At 45.9% G+C, this 23,134-nt stretch overlaps 2 protein-coding genes across 4 annotated transcripts in view; one reads left to right on the top strand and one right to left on the bottom strand.

Moving 5' to 3' along the window:
* The window catches only part of ACAD10 (acyl-CoA dehydrogenase family member 10), a 52,382-nt gene extending 35,318 nt beyond the window's left edge, over positions 1–17,064 (bottom strand). Inside the window, exons 1-4 of one of the 3 annotated variants that reach the window (XM_075898733.1) lie at positions 16,927–17,064; positions 14,838–15,035; positions 11,635–11,783; positions 10,617–10,811 (exon numbers count right to left, since the gene is read on the bottom strand). In XM_075898733.1, coding sequence (XP_075754848.1) covers positions 10,617–10,811; positions 11,635–11,783; positions 14,838–15,024 — 531 coding nt within the window. In that variant the 5' untranslated portion in view covers positions 15,025–15,035; positions 16,927–17,064. Of the gene's footprint in view, positions 1–10,616; positions 10,812–11,634; positions 11,784–14,837; positions 15,036–15,952; positions 16,148–16,926 lie in introns of those variants that run through there. The other 2 variants (XM_075898732.1, XM_075898734.1) reach the window with 2 other exon arrangements.
* Positions 17,065–17,068: 4 nt separating this feature from the next.
* BRAP (BRCA1 associated protein) overlaps positions 17,069–23,134 on the top strand; it is a 24,293-nt gene continuing 18,227 nt past the window's right edge. Inside the window, exons 1-4 of the mRNA XM_075898735.1 lie at positions 17,069–17,201; positions 18,727–18,888; positions 19,620–19,824; positions 21,486–21,675. Of these exons, the coding sequence (XP_075754850.1) occupies positions 17,120–17,201; positions 18,727–18,888; positions 19,620–19,824; positions 21,486–21,675 (639 nt within the window). The 5' untranslated portion in view covers positions 17,069–17,119. The remainder of the gene's footprint in view (positions 17,202–18,726; positions 18,889–19,619; positions 19,825–21,485; positions 21,676–23,134) is intronic.

The following is a 23,134-nucleotide window of genomic DNA, read 5'->3' as shown; positions in this document are numbered from 1 at the left end:
GACTAGAAGACACCTAATGTGACGACAATATTTAAAAAGGACTCTAGAAGGGATCCTGGCAATTACAGACCGGTGTATGTAACGTCAGTACTGGGCAAATTAGTTGAAACTATAGTAATGAAGAAAATCATCAGACACATAGATGAACATAATTTTTTGGAGGAAAGTCAACATGGTTTCTGTAAAGGGAAATCATGCCTTACTCATCTACTCGAATTCTTTGAAGGGGTCAACAAACGTGTGGAAAAGGGGGGTCCAGTAGATATAGTATACAGGCAGTCCCCAGGTTACGTACAAGATAGGGACCGTAGGTTTGTTCTTAAGTTGAATTTGTATGTAAGTCGGAACTGGCGTCCAGATTCAGCCGCTGTTGAAACTGAGCAGCAGCGGCTGAATCGGACACGCCTGGGGCAGAGCAGCTGGAGTGCTGCTGGGTTGGTCTGGTAGCGCCGACCCTTGGCACGGCGGGACCAACCCAGCAGCACCCCAGCTGCTCTGCCCCAAGTGTTCCCAAGTCAGCCGCTGCTGAAACTGACCAGCGGCTGACTACAGGAAGCCCGAGGCAGAGCTCCTCTGCCCCGGGCTTCCTGGAATCAGCCGCTGATCAGTTTCAACAGCGGCTGAATCTGGACGCCTGGGACAGAGCAGCTGGGGCGCTGCTGAGTAGGTCAGTAGCGCCGCACCTCGGCGCTGTGGGACCAACCCAGCAGCCCCCCAGCTGCTCTACCCCAGGCGTCCTGATTCAGCCGCTGCTGAAACTGACCAGCGGCAAAAAAAGCCTGGTCTGCTGGGGGGGGGGGGGGGGCGAGGGAGGGGGCACTAGCTGCGCCCCCCCCCCCCCCCAGCAGACCAGGGATACACAGAGCGGCTTTTCTCGCCACGGAGGACGCGGGCGGCGAGACCGCCGAGACGCATCGCGGTCCCGCCGCCCACGTTCTCCGCAGCGAGAAAAGCCGCTCCACGTCTCCCTGGTCTGCTGGAGGGGGGGGCTAGCTCAGCGTCTCCCTGGTCTTCTGGGGGGAAGGCCCCCCGTGCCGCCGGAGGCAGCGACAGTGGGGGAGGCACCCCGCACTAGCTGCGCCCTCCCCCCCCCCGTTCGTAACTAGGGGTCCGACTTAAGTCAGATTTTCGTAACCCGGGGACTGCCTGTACTTAGATTTCCAGAAAGCTTTTAAAAAGGTCCCTCACCAAAGGCTCTTAAGTAAATTAAGTTGTCATGGAATAAGAGGGAAGGTCATTTCATGTATTGATAACTGGTTAAAAGGCAGGAAACAAAGGGTAGGAATAAGTGGTAAGTTTTCAGAGTGGAGAGAGGTAATCAATGGTGTCCCCCAAGGGTCTGTGCTGGCACCAATCCTATTCAACTTATTTATAAATGATCTACAGAAAGGAGTAGAGTGAGGTGGCAAAATTTGCAGACAATACCAAACTGCTCAAGATAATTAAGACCAAAGCAGACTGTGAAGAGCCTCAAAAATATCTCACCAAACTTAGTGATTGGCAACAACACGGCAAATAAAATTTAATGTTGATAAATGTAAAGTAATGTACATTGGAAAAAATAATCCCAACTACATGTACAGTATAATGGAGACTAATTTAGTTACAACTACTCATGAGAGAGATCTTGGGAGTCATTGTGGATAGTTCTCTGAAAACATCCACTCAGTGTTCAGCGGCTGTCAAAAAAGCAAACAATGTTAGAAATCATTTAAAAAGGGATAGAGAATAAGACAGAGAATATCTTATTGCCACTATATAAAACCATGGCACGCCCACATCTTGAATACTGTATACAGATGTGGTCTCTTCTCAAAAAATATACATTGGCATTAGAAAAGGTTCAGAAAAGGGCAACAAAAATGATTAGGGATTTGGAATGGGTTCTATATGAAGAGAGATTAAAAAGACTAACTTTTCATCTTAGAAAAGAGGAGAGTAAGGGGGGATATGATAGAGGTCTATAAAATCATGACTGGTATAGAAAAAGTAAATAAGGCAAAGTTTTTTACTTATTCCCACAATATAAGAACTAGCGGTCACCAAATGAAATTAATAAGCAGCAGGTTTAATACAAAGAAAAGGAAGTTTTTCTTCACTCAGCACATAGTCAACTTGTAGAACTCTTTGCCAGAGGATGTGGTGAAGACTAGGACTTTAACAGGGTTCAAAAAAGAGCTAGACAGATTAATGAAGGTTAAGTCCATCAATGGCTATTAGCCAGGATGGGTAGGAATGGTGTCCCTAGGCTCTGTCTGGAAATGGGTGATAGGAGACAGATCACGTGAGGATTACCTGCTGTGTTTCCTCCTTCTGGGGCATCTGGTACTGGCCACAAGATACTGAGCTAGATTGACCTGTATGGTCATTTTTATGTTCTTATATAATGATTTAGATCAGTGGTTCCCAACCTTTTTTATGCCGGGGACTGGCAAACCCATTCACAGACTTTGGCAGACCTTTAACATTTTATTTGTATATTCATTATGCAAATGAAGAACATGCAAATGAAATGTTATCTGACTGCCTTACCCTATCCAGCCACTTGCTCCTCAGAGTCTAACACCCTTTGACCCCCACCTCTACGCCACATGCCCTTTAACTTCTGACCCCTATAGCTCATGCCAACAGCCTCTTGCCCCATTAACCTACCACGCTCTCACTCAAAATACCCTTGCCCCCCCCAACACTCCTCAGAGTGAGGCTGGCCTCCTAGGGAGCATGGCTGTAACTGCTGCACAGAAAAGGGGAGCAGCCATTGACGATGCACAGCCTCCCTCCCCAAGCGCATCTTGTGACCCCATGGGTGTGGTGAGGGAGTCCAGAGCCTTGGCTGGGCCACCATTACTGAGGAGGGAGGAAGGCATCCCCTCCTGCCATGCCTCAGCCACCATGGCTGCTGGAGCTGAGCTGCTGTGAACAGCCGGCTTGAGCTTTGGCAGCCACTGTGGCCTAACAAGCAGTGGGTCATGGACCAGCAGCAGTCTGTGGACCAGTGGTTGGGAACTGCTGATTTAGATGATGGCTTAGAGGGTACGCTTATTATGTCTGCAGATGATACCAACCTGGGATGGGTTGCAATTGCTTTGGAGGATTGGGTCATAATTCAAAATGATCTGGACAAACTGGAGAAGTGGTCTGAGGTAAATAGGATGAAGTTTAATAAGGACAAATGCAAGTACTCCACTTGGGAAGGAAAATCCATTTCACACATACAGAATGGAAAGCGACTGTCTAGGAAGGAGTACTGCAGACAGGGATCTAGGGGTCAGAATGGACCACAAACTAAATATTAGTCAGCAGTGTGACACCGTTGCAAAAAATGCAAACTTGAGTCTGGGGGATGCATTAATAGGAGTGTTGTGAACAAGACACGAGAAGTCATTCTTCTGCTCTTCTCTGTGGTGATTAGGTCTCAGTTGGAGTACTGTGTCCAGTTCCGGGCATCACATTTCAAGAAACATGTGGAGAAACTGGAGAAGGTCCAGAGAAGATGAACAAAAATGATTAAAGGTCTAGAAAACATGACCTATGAGGGAAGACTAAAATAATTGGGCTTGTTTAATTTAGAAAAGAGAAGACTTAGAGGGGACATGACAGCAGTTTTCTAGTATCTATAAAGGTGTTATAAGGAAGAGGGAGAAAAATTGTTCTCTTTGGCTTCTGATGAAAAGAAGCAATAGGCTTAAACTGCAGCAAGGGAGGGTTAGGTGGGACATAACTTCCTGTCAGGGTGGTTAAGCACTGGAAAAAATTGCCTAAGGAGGTTATGGAATCTCCATCACTGGAGAAATTTAAGAAAAAGGATGGATAGCCATCTATCAAGGATGATCATTCTAGATGGTGCTTGGTCCTGGACTCAATGACCTCTTGAGGTCCTTTTCAGTTCTAGTGTTCTATGATTCTATGTATGACAGTGAGGTCAGTGATTACATTTAAATGTTTAATGCACAATCTATGATTCTGTGATCCCAACAGTGGTAGAGCTGTGCTGGTAGACAGGATATGACCTGACCTGACAAATCATTTAATGGAGATTGCCTATCTCCTAGAACTGGAAGGGACCTTGAAGGTCATCGAGTCCAGTCCCCTGCCATCACAGCAGGACCAAGTACCATCCCTGACAATTTTTGCCCCAAATCCCTAAATGGTCTCCGCAAGGACTGAACTCACAACCCTGGGTTTGGCAGGCCAATGCTCAAACTCATAGACTCATAGACTTTAAGGTCAGAAGGGACCATTATGATCATCTAGTCTGACCCCCTGCACAGTGCAGGCCACAGAATCTCACCCACCCCTCCTAGAATAATCCTCTCACCTATATCTCAGATATTGAAGCCTTCAAATACTTTGAAGACCCCAAGATGCAGAGAATCCTCCAGCTGTGATCTGTGCCCCATGCTACAGAGGAAGGCGAAAAACCTCCAGGGCCTCTGCCAATCTACCCTGGAGGAAAATTCCTTCCCGACCCCAAATATGGCGATCAGCTAAACCCTGAGCATGTGGGCAAGACTCATCAGCCAGACACCCAGAAAGTTCTCTATAGTAACTCCTATCATCCCTCCATTGACCTATTTCCCACTGATAATGAATGGTCAATTAGTTACCAAGATCATGTTATCTCATCAAACCATCCCCTTCATAAACCCATCTAGTTTAATCTTGAAACCAGATAGATCTTTTGCCCCCACTACTTCCCTTGGAAGGCCGTTCCAGAACCTCACTCCTCTAATGGTTAGAAACCTTCGTCTAATCTCAAGTCTAAACTTCCTACTTGCCAGCTTATATCCATTTGTTCTTGTGTCCACATTGCTATTAAACTTAAATAATTCCTCTCCCTCCCTGGTATTTATCCCTCTAATATATTTAAAAAGTGCAATCATGTCTCTCCTCAGCCTTCTTTTGGTTAAAGTAAACAAGCCAAGCTCCTTGAGTCTCCTTTCATAAGACAGGTTTTCCATTCCTCGGATCATCCTAGTGGCCCTTCTTTGTACCTGTTCCAGTTTGAATTCATCCTTCTTAAACATGGGAGACCAGAACTGCACACAGTATTCCAAATGGGGTCTCACCAATGCCTTGTATAATGGCACTAACACCTCCTTATCCCTACTGGAAATACCTTGCCTAATACATCCCAAGATCATATTAGCCTTTTTCACGGCCATGTCACAATGGCGGCTCATAGTCATTCTATAATCAACCAGGACTCCGAGGTCCTTCTCCTCCTCCGTTACTTCCAACTGATGTGTCCCCAGCTTATAACTAAAATTCTTGTTATTAATCCCTAAATGCATAACATTACACTTCTCACTATTAAATTTCATCCTATTGTTATCACTCCAATTTACAAGATCATCCAGATCTTCCTGTATGATATCCCGATCCTTTTCTGAATTGGCAATAGCTCCCAACTTTGTGTCATCCGCAAATTTTATTAGGACACTTCCACTTTTGGTGCCAAGATCAGCAATAAAAAGATTAAATAAAATTGGCCCCAAAACTGATCCCTGAGGAACTCCGCTATTAACCTTCCTCCAACCTGACAGTTCACCTTTCAATATGACCCGCTGTAGTCTCCCCTTTAACCAGTTGCTTATCCACCTCTCAACTTTCATATTAATCCCTATCTTTTCCAATTTAACCAATAATTCCCCATGTGGTACTGTATCAAATGCCTTACTAAAGTCGAGGTACATTAGATCCACTGCATTTCCTTTATCTAAAAAATCTGTTACTTTCTCAAAAAAGGAGATCAGGTTGGTTTGGCATGATCTACCTTTTGCAAAACCATGTTGTAATTTGTCCCAATTGCCATTAGCCTCAATGTCTCTAACTACTTTCTCCTTCAAAAATTTTTCCAGGACCTTACATACTACAGATGTCAAACTAACAGGCCAAAAGTTACCCGGGTCGCTTTTTTTCCCTTTCTTAAAAATCGGAACTATATTAGCAATTCTCCAGTCAAATGGTACAACCCCTGAGTTTAGAGATTTATTAAAAAAAATTCCTAATGGACTTGCAAGTTCATGTGCCAGTTCCTTTAATATTCTTGGATGAAGATTATCTGGGCCCCCCCAATTTACTCCCATCAAGCTGTTCAAGTTTGGCTTTTACCTCGGATATGGTAATATCTACCTCCTTATCTTTAGTCCCATTTGTTAACTTACCATTATCCCTAAGCTCTTCATTAGCCTCATTAAAGACTGAAGCAAAGTATTTGTTCAAATATTGGGCCATTCCTAGATTATCCTTAACCTCCACTCCATTCTTAGTAATTAGCGGCCCTACTTCTTTTTTTTGTTTTTTTTTTTCCTATTTATATGGCTATAAAACCTTTTACTATTGGTTTTAATTCCCTTTGCAAGGTCCAACTCTACCTGAATTTTAGCCTCTCTCACTTTATCCCTACATGCTCTAACCTCAATAAGGTAGCTTTCTTTACTGATCCCTCCCACTTTCCACTCCTTATATGCTTTCTGCTTTTTCTTAATCACCTCTCTGAGATGCTTGCTCATCCAGCTTGGTCTAACACACCTGCCTATAAATTTTTTCCCTTTTCTAGGGATACAGGCTTCTGACAGCTTCTGCAACTTTAACTTAAAATAATTCCAGGCCTCCTCCACTTTAAGATCCATAATTTCTTTAGTCCAATCAACTTCCCTAACTAATTTCCTTAATTTACTAAAGTTAGCCCTTTTGAAATAAAAAACCCTAGTCTCAGATTTATTTTTGTTTATCCTTCCATTTAATTTAAACTGAATTAGCTCATGATCACTCGAGCCAAGGTTGTCTCCTACAACCATTTCATCTATGAGGTCCTCGCTACTCACCAAAACCAAATCTAAAATAGCATCCCCCCTTGTTGGTTCAGCAACTACTTGATGCAGGAATTCATCAGCTATCACATCTAGGAAAATCTGAGCCCTATTATTATTACTAGCACTTGTTCTCCAGTCTATATCTGGAAAGTTGAAATCTCCCATGATTACACAGTTTCCATGAGTATTTACTTCATTAAAAACATTAAAGAGGTCTCTATCCATATCCAAATTGGATCCTGGTGGTCTATAACTCTCCCCAAGCACTATCCCAGGGGAGGATCTGATAGTTTTCTTCCCCAATGTGATTTTTGCCCAAACAGACTCTGTCTTCTCCATTCCATCACTTTTTATTTCTTTACAATCTACCTCATCTTTGATATACAATGCGACTCCACCACCTTTACCCTTATTTCTGTCTTTCCTAAACAGCACATACCCTTCAATACCTGTACTCCAGTCATGCCTAGTATTCTACCATGTTTCTGTTATTCCTATAATATCTGGTTTCACTTCCTGGACCAATAGCTCTAGTTCCTCCTTTTTGTTATCTAGGCTCCTCGCATTGTTGTACAAACATCTTAATTTTTGCTGTTTGGCCTCATTCACATTCTTTACCCAATTTGGCACAGATGTTATACCTCCAATATGACCTATTAGACTAGTATCCACCCCACCCTTCCTCATGTTCATTCTCCTACCCCCAGCTACATCCTTTCTTACTTCGTTTTCCTCCCTCTCAGTGTTAAAATCTGGCACAGAGATTACCTGGGCGTCTCCCCCAAATTCCTAGTTTAAAGCTCTCTTAATAAATTGAGCCAGCCTGCATCCTAGAAGTCTATTTCCCTCCCTACTAAGGTGAAGTCCATCTCTAGAGAACAGTCCTCTGTCCATAAATGCCTCCCAGTGACCATACATCCCAAAGCCCTCCTTATAGCACCACTGCCTAAGCCATCTATTGATCATCAAAATCCTGTCACATCTTAGTTGCCCTTCTCTAGGAACAGGCAGAATTCCACTAAAGATCACCTGAGCCTCAATTTCCTTGAGCATCCTCCCCAGCCTAGCATAATCTCCCTTAATTCGTTCCAGCGAGAATCTAGCCGTATCATTTGTTCCTTCATGAAGGATGATCAATGGATTCCTTCCTGCTCCCTTAATAATTCTCTTCAACCTCAGTTCCACATCTTTTATCTTAGCACCTGGCAGACAGCACACCCTTCTATTCTCTGGATCAGCTCTGGTTACAGGCCTATCTATTCTTCTCAATAAGGAGTCCCCAATCACATAGACCTGCCTTTTCCTAGTGATAGTGCAATTCTCTGGTCTATCTCTAGCTTCCTCTGGCTGCAAGTCCTTACCATTCCTATTTTCCCTTGTAATCCTAATGCTCATTATTGGTGTTGTCTCCATTAAGTCTTCCCCTTTATCTATGGGACTAGCCACTCTTCTCTTCTTCCTTACCCTTCCATCTACCCCAAACTACTGAGCTATCCCTCCCCCTATGCAAACATAGTGCCTCAGCTGTGATCTTCTCAGATCAACCAAGTTAAGCGTGGTCACATCAGTACTTGGATGGGCGGCTTTCAGGGAATACTCATGGTACAGGTGGCTCCATAGGTGATACTCTTTTCCTAGTCGATACTAGCCCAATAGCTTGATATTGTGCTAAAGGCAGGTGAGGCTGAATTGCTGGAGGTTTCTTCTTGCAGCTGAAATGCAAAACTGAGGTCTTGATTGTTATGCTCATCATCAAACTCAAGTCAATTTTCACAACAGTATAGATGTTAACCCCAATATCCTGACCAAATTCTAATTTTGACAAGGTCAAACACTTTACATAAATATTTCACTTACAACAGGATACAGTAGTAGTTTAGCTACCACACTGATGGGTACTTTCAACATACACAGACATTTTCCTTCATTTTCTGACCTAAATTATTGCTTCATAGTGCTATGCATTGTTAAATAGCAACCACATTCCAGAGGGGGTGACATTTCACAGCTAGGTGTATCCTATATAGAGGGTATATTGCTATTAAAATGTTTTGAGAATGCTTTGAGATGAAAGGCACTTTAGCAAAATAATATATTATTGTAACAGTAAAGGTATCTTAAAAGAGTCCAGTTTTGCTAGTAAAACACATACAAGGAAAAGTAAATAGAAAATTATTTAATATCCAGATTTTAACAAAATGATTTTAAATAGCCATAACTTTTAAAAACATTAATCTGATTATTTTCATGTATGATTTTTTTTTCCTTCCTCAGTAAGGTCTACACAACAAGCCTAAGTCATGAGTGAATTTCTGGACTTGTCAGTCCAAAAATGTGAGTTGGCACATAGAGAAAAGTGTATTGTTAAACAGAAAATTTTTAAAAAGAAATTCCTTATTTATAAAACAACATCTTAGAGGACTGAAAGCCAGAGAATTGTACAGTTTAGAGTTCCTTTTCCTCTATCCTATTTGCTTCAGTGTTGCGTGTCACTCAGGCAGGCTAGGGACACTATATTTATCTGTTTATGAAGTCAGTTTCATAATCTGGGTCTCCATATACATCAACACTGTGGTTAGGATTCAATATATACATATAAAGAGTTCTATTCACGGTAGATTTTGTGAAATCTTGTACAACTTAAACTGGCATTGTTTCTAAGTCTGGCTGCAGCAATGACTGTTGCACACTTAATATGCAAAACAAAGAGACACCTGGTAACTAAAGCAAATGCAAGGAAACTGGGAGTATACTGTTTACTGTATAGTTTCGAATCTGCTGAAAACTCAGCCACATTTAAAAATAGATTAGCAAAACATCTGATAATTTACTTATATTTTAAAAGAAAAGTCCCAAAGTAAATAGCCAATTATGTATATGATAAGAAAATGTGTATCTGAGAGCTGAAAATGAAGCTATTCTGTCTGGAATATTCAATGACTGAATATTCCACCAACTACTCAATAGCAGAGAAAAGGTTAATTATGTCATATAGAACAGATTTAACATCTAATATCAGAGGGCTCAGACTTCATAGCGCTGTCCACATTCCTTGCTCACACTTAGCATCTGTGTTAGTTTATAGAACAGGAGAGAGAACATTCATCAAAAATAATTAAAATGCTTTGTATTAAAATCCATCCTTCTTGGTAAGTCCGTGGCAGAGCAAGAACTTCCCCACTATTTTAAGCTTAGATTCTAAAGCACCAAGTGGCAGCATCTTAAACTAAATACAATAAAAAAATAAAAACATATAATAAATACAAATAAATATGTTGCTGAATCAGCACCAGCTTGCCTTGTTCAACCTCTGATAAGACCAAAGGCTTGCCCAGTGCTCCTGGCTAATATTCCCTCCCTCCTTGCTGAGATGGGTACCTGGTTGGCTGCTATCCACGTCCCTAGATATGACAGCATTTCAGTGGGGCTATGTGTGAAGTGCTCTCTGGGCCCCTTTGAAATGAAATGAACTTTGGGGCTTTTAAAAATAATGTGTATTGGGTCTTCAATCTCCTAAGTCTTTTACAGGCATTATATATGTAATGTATGCTAACTGTGGGCCCGTTTGTAATGAATCCACAAAATGCACAAGTGACTGCAACACACTCTGAACCTTGCTATGGACTAGTCACTACAGAGATATGTAGCTGAAGTCACACCATGTGTTACACTACCTCACAGTATATTTATTGCTGTTTTGCAGTCTTTAATTTGTACCTGCACTTACAGAACTCTGCTGAGTTGTTTTTTTTTATAAATCTAGCTACACAAACACATTTTTAATCTGTTTAGGCTTACCACATCAAACTGGTTTCGGTCTAGGGGGAAAAAGCTCATCCCACTGTTAAGGTAGAAGTTGTTGCTTAGAACAGCTGTCTTAAGACCCTCTGCCCGGATACACGCTAATGCTTCAGTCATAATGGGGAGCTGTTTTGACATCTGACTGCTGGTTAATTCAGAGAGAAAAGAGTCCACTGGAACAGAGAAGTTTGCCTAAGAAATGAGAGAAAACCCAGTAATGATCATCATTAGCAAATGGAAGCAAATGTGAAACTTTTATGCTTTTCTCTCCCTGCTGACCTTTCATCAGACACAGATACCACATATCTGCAATAATTCTCATGGAAGTGGAAGTAGAAAAGTAGAAAAACTTAAATAAATAAAGCAGAAGGGTCCAGTGGTTCCCTGTAAGCTGCGTGCTTGTGTGGCCACCCAGGAGAGATTCAAATGATGCCCAGCTGATTAACAAAATGCCCACAGACAGGTTTTGTTTCTACTGGTAGTACACATTTGCACATGCCTAGGAGCACATAGAAAAAATTGTTCCACATATGGATGGAAAAAAGTCTACATGTGGATGGAAAAGATTAAAGGAAGGCGACCTGTATTCCCTTTAAGCTGGGCACTTGGGCAGCCACCATGAGAGATTCAAATGCTGCCCAGCTGATCAGCAGAGCACCCACTGCCTGTTGGTGTTTCTACTGGTGGTGCACATCTGCATTTGCCTTGGTACACATAATAAAATGTACTCCAGTAAAGTATGAGAATAATGACTGCAATGTAAAAATCTAAATAGGCAGATAAAGCAAACACCTATGGCTCTTAAATGCATGAGAAGTCGGTTTAGGAAAATCCACACCCACCGCAACCCTGCACATAAAGCAACAGTGGAAGCAGTAACAGAACCTTCTACAGAGAGGGCTCTTTTAAAAATTGCGCTTTTGTTAGCACTATATTTCTATGCAGTTTAATGAGACCCAGTTCTCCTGTGAGGGGTCAGCAAGAATCAAGTAGGAAAGCTGGAAGCTTCGCTTACAATCTCAGAGCACTGCTGTCCAAATTCTTGCAAAAACTCTGCAGATGTCAGTTCCCCTCTCATGTACCTCATCCAGGGCCTGTTCATCCCTCCAGATATGAAGGCCTGTTTGATAGTGCCAGGTGGAATACGATTCCGCACCTCCCATTCTAAATAAAAGAAGGTAACAGAGTGAGGAGACAGTACTTATAATGTTGTCAAGAATGGGAAAGTTCTAATGGATACGGCTGTGATTGTGTCATGGAAGTCACAAATTCTGTGATTTTCTGTAACTTTTTGACTTTTGCAGTTATAGTACTTGATGCAGCTGATGTCAGGGCCACCAGAGCAGCTAGCTCCAAGGCATTACAGTCAGCCGCACTGACTGCTACTAAAGTAGCCCAAAGTCCAGGTGCCCGGGATGCTCAGGCAGCAGCCAATGTGGCTAGCCCTGGGGAGCATCCAAGCATTGTTGGCTGTGGCCCTAGGGCGACCTGCAGCTCAGGTGACCCCAGGTGTCTGGCCCCATGGAGCACCCACGCAGCAGTCCAGGCAGGGCTAGCCACACCAGACACTGTTCAGGTGTCTGATTCTGGGAAGCACCCAAGCAGAAGTCCTAAGGGCTATGGAGCAGTGGGTGGCTTGGGGCAATCAGCCCCCAGGGCCAGTGCAGAGGCAAGTCATCAGCCCCAGGCCACTCGTGACAGTGGCACCTAGGGACCTCAGGAGCTGCTAAATTTAGTCAGGGGTCCTGGACTAAAATAAAAGTCATGGGCACGTCATGAGATATTAATTTTTATTTCTTGTGATCTATCCATGACTTCTACTAAAATATCTGAGACTAAATCTGAGCCTTACTGGTTGAACTGAAATACCTCAGCACCAGTTAGCATTACTATGAACTATAGTACAAAAGAGGTAATATTAGCATTCTTAAAAGATGCTGAACCGACAGACCAACTAACAGACGTCCTCTGCACCCACAGAAGAGATACAGTAACAGCTTTCCTGCAGCCATCCTGCCAGTGTGCCTCAATTCTACACTAGAGAATTAGTTCATATTTATATTGTAGTAGGAAGTGCTACAGGACTAGTAATGTAAGCAATGAGTCAAATATTCAACTACCCAATAAGCCTAGCCTTATCGCAGGGCTGGGCAATAATTTTGGAAGGGGGGAAACTTCACAAATTTCAGATGTGGCCGCGAGCCAACCCAGAAGGGGTGGGGTCTTGGGCAGAAGAGGCAGGGTTGAGAACTACCCTGCTGGGTACAGTGACCATATTTTCTGAACCAGCTGCAGCTAGTAAGAACAGTTTAATTTAAATCATGAAACAGATTAAGCATTTTAACTTTCTCATTTAGTTTATAAAACTTCATTTTAAATAAAATAAAATTATGTCCAACACAAAAGATTTAAAAGTTTTCTTTATGTCAGGGGTGGGGAACCCCTTTTGGGTCAGCAGTCACTCACCCACTAAAAAACGTTGGGGACCACACAAGTGAGAAGCAAAAAAACTCCTCCAAAACCCCGCAACACTCACTAATGTGGCCCCCAACTGAGACACTTCATTTCTCTGGTGCCCAAGCCTCACAGAGTGGGGGTTCTGGGCATGAGGGGAACCAACCTGGCTTCATGCCCTCTTGCAGTAATGACTGGAGCCATGTTGTCCCGGCCACCCCAGCGAGAGGCCCCACTGCCGTGGCCACACGATCCTGGAGGCCGGAGACACAGCTGCCGCGGCCATATGGTCTGGGGCTGGTCCCAAGGCACAGCGGCCACAGGCCACCTCAGAGGCATCACTGCCGCAGCCACACGGCCTGGGGCTGGCCTCAAGGTACTACAGCCACAGGCTACCCCGGAGGCGCCACTGCCATAGATATGTGGCTTGGGGCAGGCCCTGAAGACACTGTAGCCACAGGCCACCCTGGAGCCGCCATGACCACATGGCTTGGCTTGGTGCCACCCCCGGAGGCGCCGTTACCGCAGCCCGGTGCCAACCTTAGAGGCGCCGCTACCGCAGTCAAGCAGACTGGTGCCAGCCCTGGAGGCATCGCTACCACAGCCTGGGGCTGGCCACAGAGATGCCACTACTGCGGCTAGGCAGCCTGGGGCTGGCCCCAAAGGCACTGCTACCACAGTCATGCAGCCTGGTACCTGCCCCAAAGGCATCGCTACCGCAGCCATGCAGCCCAGAGCTGGACTTGGGAGGTGCTGCTACCGTGGGCACTTGGCCCAGGGCTGGCTCTGGAGGCGCCGCTACTGTAGCTATACAGTCTGGGGCCAGCCCCAGAGGCTGGAGGCACTCCTGTTAAGGAGCCTCATCCCCAGTGGTGTCTCCTTTCCAGCAGCTGTGTGGAGGGGCGGGGCTGAGTTGTAGTTGCCTCGTGGGCCAGATCAAAGCCCAATGCAGTCGGATCAAAGTCCAAAGCTTTTGCCTACTGCTGGCTTATTGGGTAGTTGGGTAAGAGGCAGCAAGGGGGGAAACAGGAGCTGATGCAGGGGTATCTGGCTTAAAAGTCAGAAGCAGCAGCAGCAGTGAGGAGGTAGGGAAGGCAGCCGCAAAGCTGCCCAGCTCTTACTATATTTAAAATGCAAGTATCAGAGGGGTAGCCGTGTTAGTCTGAATCTGCAAAAGCAGCGAGGAGTCCTGTGGCACCTTATAGACTAACTGAAAGTTAGTTCAGTTAGTCTATAAGGTGCCACAGGACTCCTCGCCGCATTTAAAATGCAGAGCTCCAGCATTCCTGGACCAACGCAATCCAGGACTGGACAGTCCTGGATCCGTGAGCTACCCCCACTATGGCTCTGCAGTTTAAATGTAGTAGAATCTAGACTGCCTGCATGCCCAGTTCCTACTACATTTAAACTGAAGAGCCACAGCAGGGGTAGCTCCTGGACCGGCGCAAGCTAGGACAGAGCACCTTCCCTTATTGACTAATCATGTAGTCGATACAAATTATCTACCACATGATTAGTCAGTCAATTACCCACCTCTTCACATCCCTATCCAGGACAGTTTAATTTTCACCCCCATTCAAACCCGGACCTCCCACCTGCAAACTATTTCAATTCTACTAATTTTTATAATGTATATAAGTGTTCACTGGGAATTGGAACCACCCGCGAGAATGATAAAACACATGTGAAATATACTTGTATTAAATGCACAAGGAGGTCACTGATCAGCTACTCCAGTCAATATGTGCAGTCAAAAATACTCACCTACAGCCACTCTGTAAGGGGAAGGGAGAAGAACTCCTCCCATGTCAAAGATCACAGCTTTATAGAGACATGATCCAGAATGCCTCCACTGTACCAAACTTGGAGGCTTGTATCGTACATGCTTTAGAATTCCTGATGTTCTGGCACATCGGAAATAAGAAACTTGGATAAATCTCCTAAGGCCCATTCTGCAAAACTCTGTGAAGAAGGGAATATGTTTTAGATGTACATATTTAGGGATCTCTGGCTTCTTCTTTGGATTATAAGTATTTGTACTAAGCTCTTTGCAGAACATGACTTTCACTCTGGACTGAGTTTTATTAATATCAGTTTTATTGTGCACTTTTCAAAGGCACCCTGTACAACACTGAGCACATATAACATATAGGTGCCCGACAGAAAACCATATTGCCCTTCAGCTCTAACCAATGGGAAACAGATGGGAGATGTGAGAAGGAATCTCAATCAAGCAAGAGACCCCCTTCCCCCCATCAATGGGATGCAACAGTAGATACAATTTCCCCTTCATTGTATAGTCTCAGCTATCGATGTTAAATATCAGTTAACTGAATAGTCAATTAACCTCATGAATTCTTATCAGTTACTCGACTATTTTATAATCCTCAGAGGTGGGGACGGCAGACAGTGTATTCTGGCCCCACTCCAGAGGAGCCATCTGCCACCTCTGTATCAGAAGCAGCAACACAGAGTGCCACATGGGAGCAAGTCCATGAGGAGCCAGTTTAAAAACCAGCCCCCACCATGGACTGGCTGCCTGTCGCCCCACACAGCTGCCTCTAATAGAGGCAGCAGCCCCTATCCAGGGGGGAGGGAAACTGAGCCAGGCTGCCTGCCCTTTTGCACCTATTACACTTTAAATGCAGAGCTGCAGTGGAGTTAGGTACCAGACATGGTGCAAGCTGGAACTGAGACTGGTTGCCTGCCTAGCTCCTAAGACACTTTAAATGCAGAGCTACAGCAGGTTAGATCTGGGACCTGACATGAGCCAGGTCCAAGCTGGGCTGCTGGCCAGCCCACTAAAAAATGTCCTGGTTAGGGAAGGCGGGGAGGGAATGCGTGTAGCCTATAGCATTAACCAGTACGTTTCTGCTTACCAGTTAATCGACTACACTATTACATCCCTAGTCTGAGCATCTCTCGGTCATGCTGATTGGTCCTGCCCTTGCCCAGGCTAAACCCAGGCAAGAAGTTAACCCTGGGCTCCTCCCGCTACGGAAGACCTCTCCACTCCCTGCCCCGCCTTGCACCCAGCATCCCACCAGGGAACCCAGGCTTGTTCCCGACTTGCCCCCGAACACCCCCCCGACCAGGCCTGCCCCCAGCCTCCCCCCAACGCCCCGCCCCCCGAACACCCCCCCGACCAGCCCTGCCCCCAGCCTCCCCCCAACGCCCTGCCCCCCGAACACCCCCCCGACCAGCCCTGCCCCCAGCCTCCCCCCAACGCCCCACCCCCCGAACACCCCCCCGACCAGCCCTGCCCCCAGCCTCCCCCCAATGCCCCGCCCCCCGAACACCCCCCCCGACCAGCCCTGCCCCCAGCCTCCCCCCAACGCCCCGCCCCCCGAACACCCCCCCGACCAGCCCTGCCCCCAGCCTCACCCCCCCCGACCAGCCCTGCCCCCAGCCTCACCCCAACGCCCCGCCCCCCGAACACCCCCCCGACCAGCCCTGCCCCCAGCCTCACCCCCCCGACCAGCCCTGCCCCCAGCCTCCCCCCAACGCCCCACCCCCCGAACACCCCCCCGACCAGCCCTGCCCCCAGCCTCCCCCCAACGCCCTGCCCCCCGAACACCCCCCCGACCAGCCCTGCCCCCAGCCTCCCCCCAATGCCCCGCCCCCCGAACACCCCCCCGACCAGCCCTGCCCCCAGCCTCCCCCCAACGCCCCGCCCCCCGAACACCCCCCCGACCAGCCCTGCCCCCAGCCTCCCCCCAACGCCCTGCCCCCCGAACACCCCCCCGACCAGCCCTGCCCCCAGCCTCCTCCCAACGCCCCGCCCCCCATTACCCGCCCCCCCTACGCGCCTAGGCCCGCGAGCGCAGGTACCAAACCCCCGGTGACCTCTGACCTGCGGCGCCAGCAGGCAGCGGGCCGTCGGCTTGAGTCTCACGTGACCAGCCCCCTCCCGCGTACGCCTGCGTGACCCCTTCACGTCAGAGGGCAAAGGTCTCGGGGCGGAAGCGAGCGGCTCATAATCCCCGGCGTTGCGCTGCGCCCGGCACGGTCCCGCGCGGGCCCCGCCGGCCCGGCCCTTGGCCCCTATGAGCGTGTCCCTGGTGGTGATCCGCCTGGAGCTGGCCGAGCACTCCGCGCCGCCCGCCGGCCTCCCCTACAGCGCGGCCGGTGAGTCCGGAGGGAGGCCTGGGGGGCCCCGCGCCGCCTTCTGGGGAGCGAGGAGGCCTGGGGGGGGGGGCGCCAGCCCGCCCCCCCTCCCGTGTGTCGGGCTGGGCGGGGCGGGGAGCAGGGCGCCCGCCCCCTCCCGTGTGTCGGGCTGGGCGGGGCGGGGAGGGGAGCAGGGCGCCCGCCCCCTCCCGTGTGTCGGGCTGGGCGGGGCGGGGCGGGGAGCAGGGCGCCCGCCCCCTCCCGTGTGTCGGTCTGGGTGGGTGGAGCGAGGGAGCGGGGTGTCGGCCCGTCTCTGAAGGGTGGTGGGGTGGGTGCAAAAGCAGGTGCCTCGCTGCCCTTCGAGGGAGGGGCATTTGCACGTGCTTTTAAAGCTGCTTCACTTTGTTTTGCAGTTTCTAAAACAAAACTTTGCTCAGAAGAAACTAAAATTTGAGGTAGCTGCAAATGGGTGTGAGGGTGGGGGGGTGCCCCTCTCCGTGTGTTGGGGGGGGTGCCCCTCTCCATACTCATCTCCTCAGTGATTCTTAGAGCAGGCACCTACTACAGTTATTAAAAGTATTTTCCCAGTGCATGGGGGTGAAGGCAGATAAATGAAGTCATCTAAAAAGGAACCATTTTCCTGTATAAAAGATAATAAATCAAGACTCCCTTTGTTACCAGTTAAAATCTCTTGTGAAATCTGATCTGGATATGCTGCCAGTAATGTATATGCAGTGATGGCAGTTATATGACTCCAGAGTTAAAGTACAATGGGGGCATAATTAATGCTTCCTGATATCTAACCCTATTTTGACCTTTTTTTAGCTTCACATCTGTTTAACTTTAAGTAGATACAGAAATTCTGTTAAATCAGGGCTACTCAACACTTGGCCCTCAGGCTTCATGCTGCCCATGGTGCATTTTGGGTTTATAGTGCAGGTTAGGTTGATATGGACTGTTAAATTCTTGGACAGTTGTGAAGCCAAAACAAAAAAGTAGTTAATATAATGGCTTTCTATTCAGATGCTTTTTAGTAGTTAAATTCCTGGACTGTCATTGCTCATTAAAAGTGCTGTCATATGGGTGGAAATCAGATAAATATTGCATTGTATTAATATCAGCAGAACTGATTTAAATGGGGCCTGTGTGTTTTGTAGTCTTGCCTTAATTTTTGTATTCATGTCCACCAGTGTAAAAGAAGCTATTTGCATGCATATGCAATCACACTTAAGTTGCGGCCCTTGGCATATGCTGTGAGTATCACTGTGGCCCTTGAGGCTTCCAAAGTTGAGTAGCCCTGCTTTAAAGAGTGACAGACCACATGTTTATTGTATTGGAAATAAAGTACACTCTCAACAATACTTTTCTGATTCATGTTTTTGCTGGCCAGAAGAAGTAATAAAAGCAGTTTCAATAATTAATTTAATAAGCTAATAATGCCCTAATTGCTGTTGATACACAGGTCTGTTTTGCCCTTGCTTGGGTAGAGTTGTTTTTCTGCTTCTGGGCAGCTATTGCAATTACATTAATCATTGTTTCCACTTAGCCACTGAAATGTCTGATGAGGAAATCAAAGATAAGTCATTGGCTTCAGCTGCAGCCTGCTTGGAAGGAAAGGCACCTATGGAAAAAGCAGCAATTATTCACCAGCATATTGGTCGCAGAGAGATGACAGATATAATCATAGAGACCATAAAATCCAATCCAGGTACCTATTCCATAACGTTCAAAGGAGGATTTCAGACCTGTTTATTTCTCTGGTACATCTGTGTGGCTATGCTACACCTTGTTGCTTAAGTTGTGTCTCAGAAGTATGTATAACTGGGCTGACTTTCCCAACTGCTGGGCATGCAGGAATGTCCACTGACCAAAATCTACTGTGTAATAAATAAGGGCATGAAATATTAAACCAGCTTTTTTGGGGACAGTAGGCAAACCTATTTGGCATGGCAAGGCAAGCCAAGGCAAAGCAGGCCAGCCTCTTGGCAGTAAATGCAAAGAATACACCTGTTGTGCATGCGCCTCAGAATACCCTATCCTTGTGCTTACCAGTGTTCCCTATAGTCACTTGAGCGACTGCCTACTTGCTGCGATTAGTAGGCAGTACTGAAACTCTCAATTGTTTAATATAAAATTCTATAGCTTGGGGAAAATTTGACTTCAGAATAGAGGAAAAATATGAAAACTAGGTTGTGGTAAATTCTATATCAAAACAATTCCCAAGGAAAATTGTCCTGACGACATAGTTTTATTCTATAACATGTGGTGGGTGGGGGTATTTTTAGCTGCGCAAAGTCTTGTCTAATGCTGTTTTCTGTAGACATTGTCTAATTCTGTTTTGAGGGAAACTATTTGATGTCTGGCTCTGTTGTACATTAAGATGACGGTTACATTTTCTGTTGCGTGACATGTAATCTGAAAGCTTTTGATTTGAAAAAGATGAGACACAAGCTGCAATGGAAGGAAGAAAAACTCCAGAGGCTTCACCTGTTGATGATAAAAGTAAATGTGATGGGCAAACTAAAGAATGCGTTGAAGCTGCTCCAGACTCGCCATCTAAGCAACTTCCTGACCAGATTTCTTTCTTCAGTGGGAACCCATCAGTTGAAATAGTTCATGGCATTATGCACCTGTACAAAACAAAGTAAGACATGGTTAACTAATTATAAACTTAGTGGGAACAGTGCCACTGAATTAAGCTGCCATCCAGAAGGGTGAGCCAGTAACCATTGGAGCTGCTGCTCTTTGGACTGGCAGAGCAGTGACAGCCTGGTAGTGTAATATACTCGCATCCAGAAAAAATTGAAGTGCCATCTGAATTTTATAGCTGTAGTAATGGTAGAATCTGAGGCAGGTCCAGGACTTTCAGCCATGGGGTAAGGTCACTTCTGGTAGTGCTTGTTTGTGCCAAGGTTAGAAGCGAGTGGGGGGGGCGGGGCAGCGCAAAGGGCACAATTGCACAGGGGCCCAGTGGAATTAAAGGGAACTTGGGGCTGCCGCTCGGCAATCCTTACTTGAGGGGAGCTCAGATCCATTCAGCAGCCAGGTAGTGAGCCCCCAGAGATCCTGGCTGAATTAAGTCCCGGGTTCAGATCAGCAGAGGGGTGGTGGCAATGCAGGGGAAGAGCAGCAGGAACTCCCTGCTGCTTTAAGCTCTGATCAGGTCAGCAGAATGGGGTTGGTGGCAGCGCAGCCACCAGGAGGAGAGGGCAGGAGCTCCTTGCTGCTTTGAACCCTTGCCCAGATCTGTGGAGCAGCAAGGCTAGGAGAAGTGGGGAGGGGAGAGCTGGACTGGGAAGAGTGAGGAAGCCAAGCTCTGGAGGTAGAGCCACAGATGGGACTCCAAAGAGTAAGGGCTGGGGGCGGGGGGGAGAACCAGCCTGAGAAGGCAAAAGTGCAGAAAGATGCAGGCAGGAGTAGGAAGAGAAGCTGGCGGGGAGGCATAGGACTGTTGAGGGAGAGGGGGTTAGAGAGGAGAAGGGGGCACATCCAAGCAGGTGAGAAATGGGACAGTGGCCGACCAGAGGGTACTCTTGAGTGGCGGTGCTCTGCCACCAACCCTCTTTCTCTGGACAAGGAGAGGGCTGGCTTGTGCCCTGCCAAGGAAGGTGAAGGGTGTGGGGGGGAAGGGGGCTCTTTAATGTGTTGTCCTGGGGCCTGGAGTTCCTGTCAGCATACCTAGTTAGAAGTGATGAGAAATTAAAAATAGTGGCTGCCAAAGACTGGGTTTGAGAAGACTTTGTTGAAGGATATCCCAGGATTTAAATTGCTACAGCGAAAATAGGAAACCTGTTCATTCCAAATGTATTGGGTTTTTGTTTTTGAGAGAGCACTACTGTATACATTGGGAAGCAGAATGAAAATTTCAGTCTCAGTATTCATTGTGAAAGTTACCAGGACACAATGACATGTTGTATGCGTTTTCCATTTTTAGTGATAACAGTTGCTCACTTGTTCTTAGGAATATTTTGAGCATTTGTGGTTTCAAGTTCCAACTACTTTCCTGGAACTACAGGTGTACCTTTAAAGGGCTCGTGTGTCTCTTCAGAGCTGCACATATGAACTGTTTGCTGAAGATGACAAAACTTGCCTGGACATATGTATACGTGTTACCACAACCTCTTAATTCTTAAATGCTTGCAAATAGCTACAAAGCAGTGAGGTTAGTGTTTAAAATAATGTTAATAGAACCATTTGAACCAAGAAGCACTGACTTATCTTTTGACGTCTTTGTAAAATGGTATTGTCTTATAATAGGATGTCTAACTTGACCTCAGCTTGACAGTCTAATTATTGTCTTCTTAGTAAGATGACTTCCTTAAAAGAAGATGTAAGGCGTAGTGCTATGCTGTGTATTCTCACAGTCCCTGCTACAATGACCAGTCATGACCTTATGAAGTTTGTGGCCTCATTCTATGAAGTAATAGAACATATGAAAATCATCAGAGATTCCACTCCAAATCAGTATATGGTGCTGATAAAGTTTAGTACACAGGTAAAACCTAAGATATGAGACTCCTGTGCCTTAGTAGGAAGTACTTTAGAATTGGCTTGCATACTGCTCTGTAGATACTATTTGAAGGTGTTATCCAGCTTTAGTAGTCTACTTTGTTGCCTGAAATCATACACAACTTATGCTCTTGTGTAAATTGAAATATCTTATTCATGCTTCCTTTAAAGTGTCTCTGGGGCTAACAGGCCTGGAATTAGGCCTGCATCTTGAATGGTTGCTATGCAAGCGTCTCTCTATCCTGACTTCATCACAGCAGACAGTGTTGTGAAATTGCTGGTGCTTCAAAAATGGTTGTACTTCTAGTAAATAGACAAGGATGGAGGAGAAGTGCATAGCATGCCTATAAAACTACTCTGATATCTTCATGATCACAGCAGAAAGAGCCTGATTAATGTGGCAGTAGTAGTTTAATATAAATTAAGAATTGAGAACACCCTTTAATACATCTAGTCCACTGTTCTCATGAGTGGGGTGTTTGTCAAGATCCACAGGACCCCTAAACATACACTGTCTATTAAGCTTTCCTTCTCTCAAAACTGGGTGAGGTGCACTAGTTGACCAAATACTGTAGTTCTCCTCCATGCCTGTCACATGGATAAAATCCCTATATGTATTGTGTACATGTTATAGATGTACCCAGAAAGGCAGAAAAACCCACTTGATATCCACTTTCTTTGTTTGCACTAGACGTTTTCTGAGCAACCTTGCACTAATTTAGCAGAAAGGTCTAGAATCAATTGACTTGGCAACTTCTCATTTGTCTATCAACCTGCTGATTTCTGCTTCAGTAGGCCCTCAGAGGCAATTGCTGCATGCAGCAAAAGCACATTTGAATTATACTACGTAATTTTGTTCTATGGAGCTGTATGACTTGTATATATGAAGTGACTTGAAATAGTCACATGGACAGACTGGAAAGAATAACTTTATATTTTATCATTCATAGCACTGAGGGATAAAGAAATCTAGCTCACCTCACTTGATGTTAGGATCACTCACTGGAATATTTCAGCATGTTAAAATCTTAACACCCGCTGGTGTTGCCATTGAGAAAGTGGCTTAGCTAGTCATTCAAAGGCAGGTACAGTTTTGGGCCTGAGGTCTCGGAGTGCCTCTTTCTACTCTGGCATTAGTGGCTCAAATGTCTGAGCTGCTTTTGAGTGAAATGAATTCAGTAGTTAAGTTACATGCCATCTTTTTCACTTACATGACTGTTGTATGTTTTTGAATAGCACTATCTTCATCAAGCCTCTTCCTTCATCTTTTTGTAAAGATACAATATTTGCTTCCTACCTATTCTGAAATTGGGATCTGGGGACAAAACTGATGCTAGAGAGAGAAATTGTCTTTTGCTGTTGAATATTAAAATCTTAATAGCTGTCCTCAATGCACTTCAGTTTGTCCTGACAATTCAAGCAGAAAACTATTCTGCTGAAACCAA

This window comes from Pelodiscus sinensis, chromosome 15 (assembly GCF_049634645.1).
Source record: "Pelodiscus sinensis isolate JC-2024 chromosome 15, ASM4963464v1, whole genome shotgun sequence".
Lineage (NCBI taxonomy): Eukaryota > Metazoa > Chordata > Testudines > Trionychidae > Pelodiscus > Pelodiscus sinensis.
The sequence above is the reverse complement of the archived record's forward strand: the minus strand, read 5'-3'. Positions and strand labels throughout refer to the sequence as shown.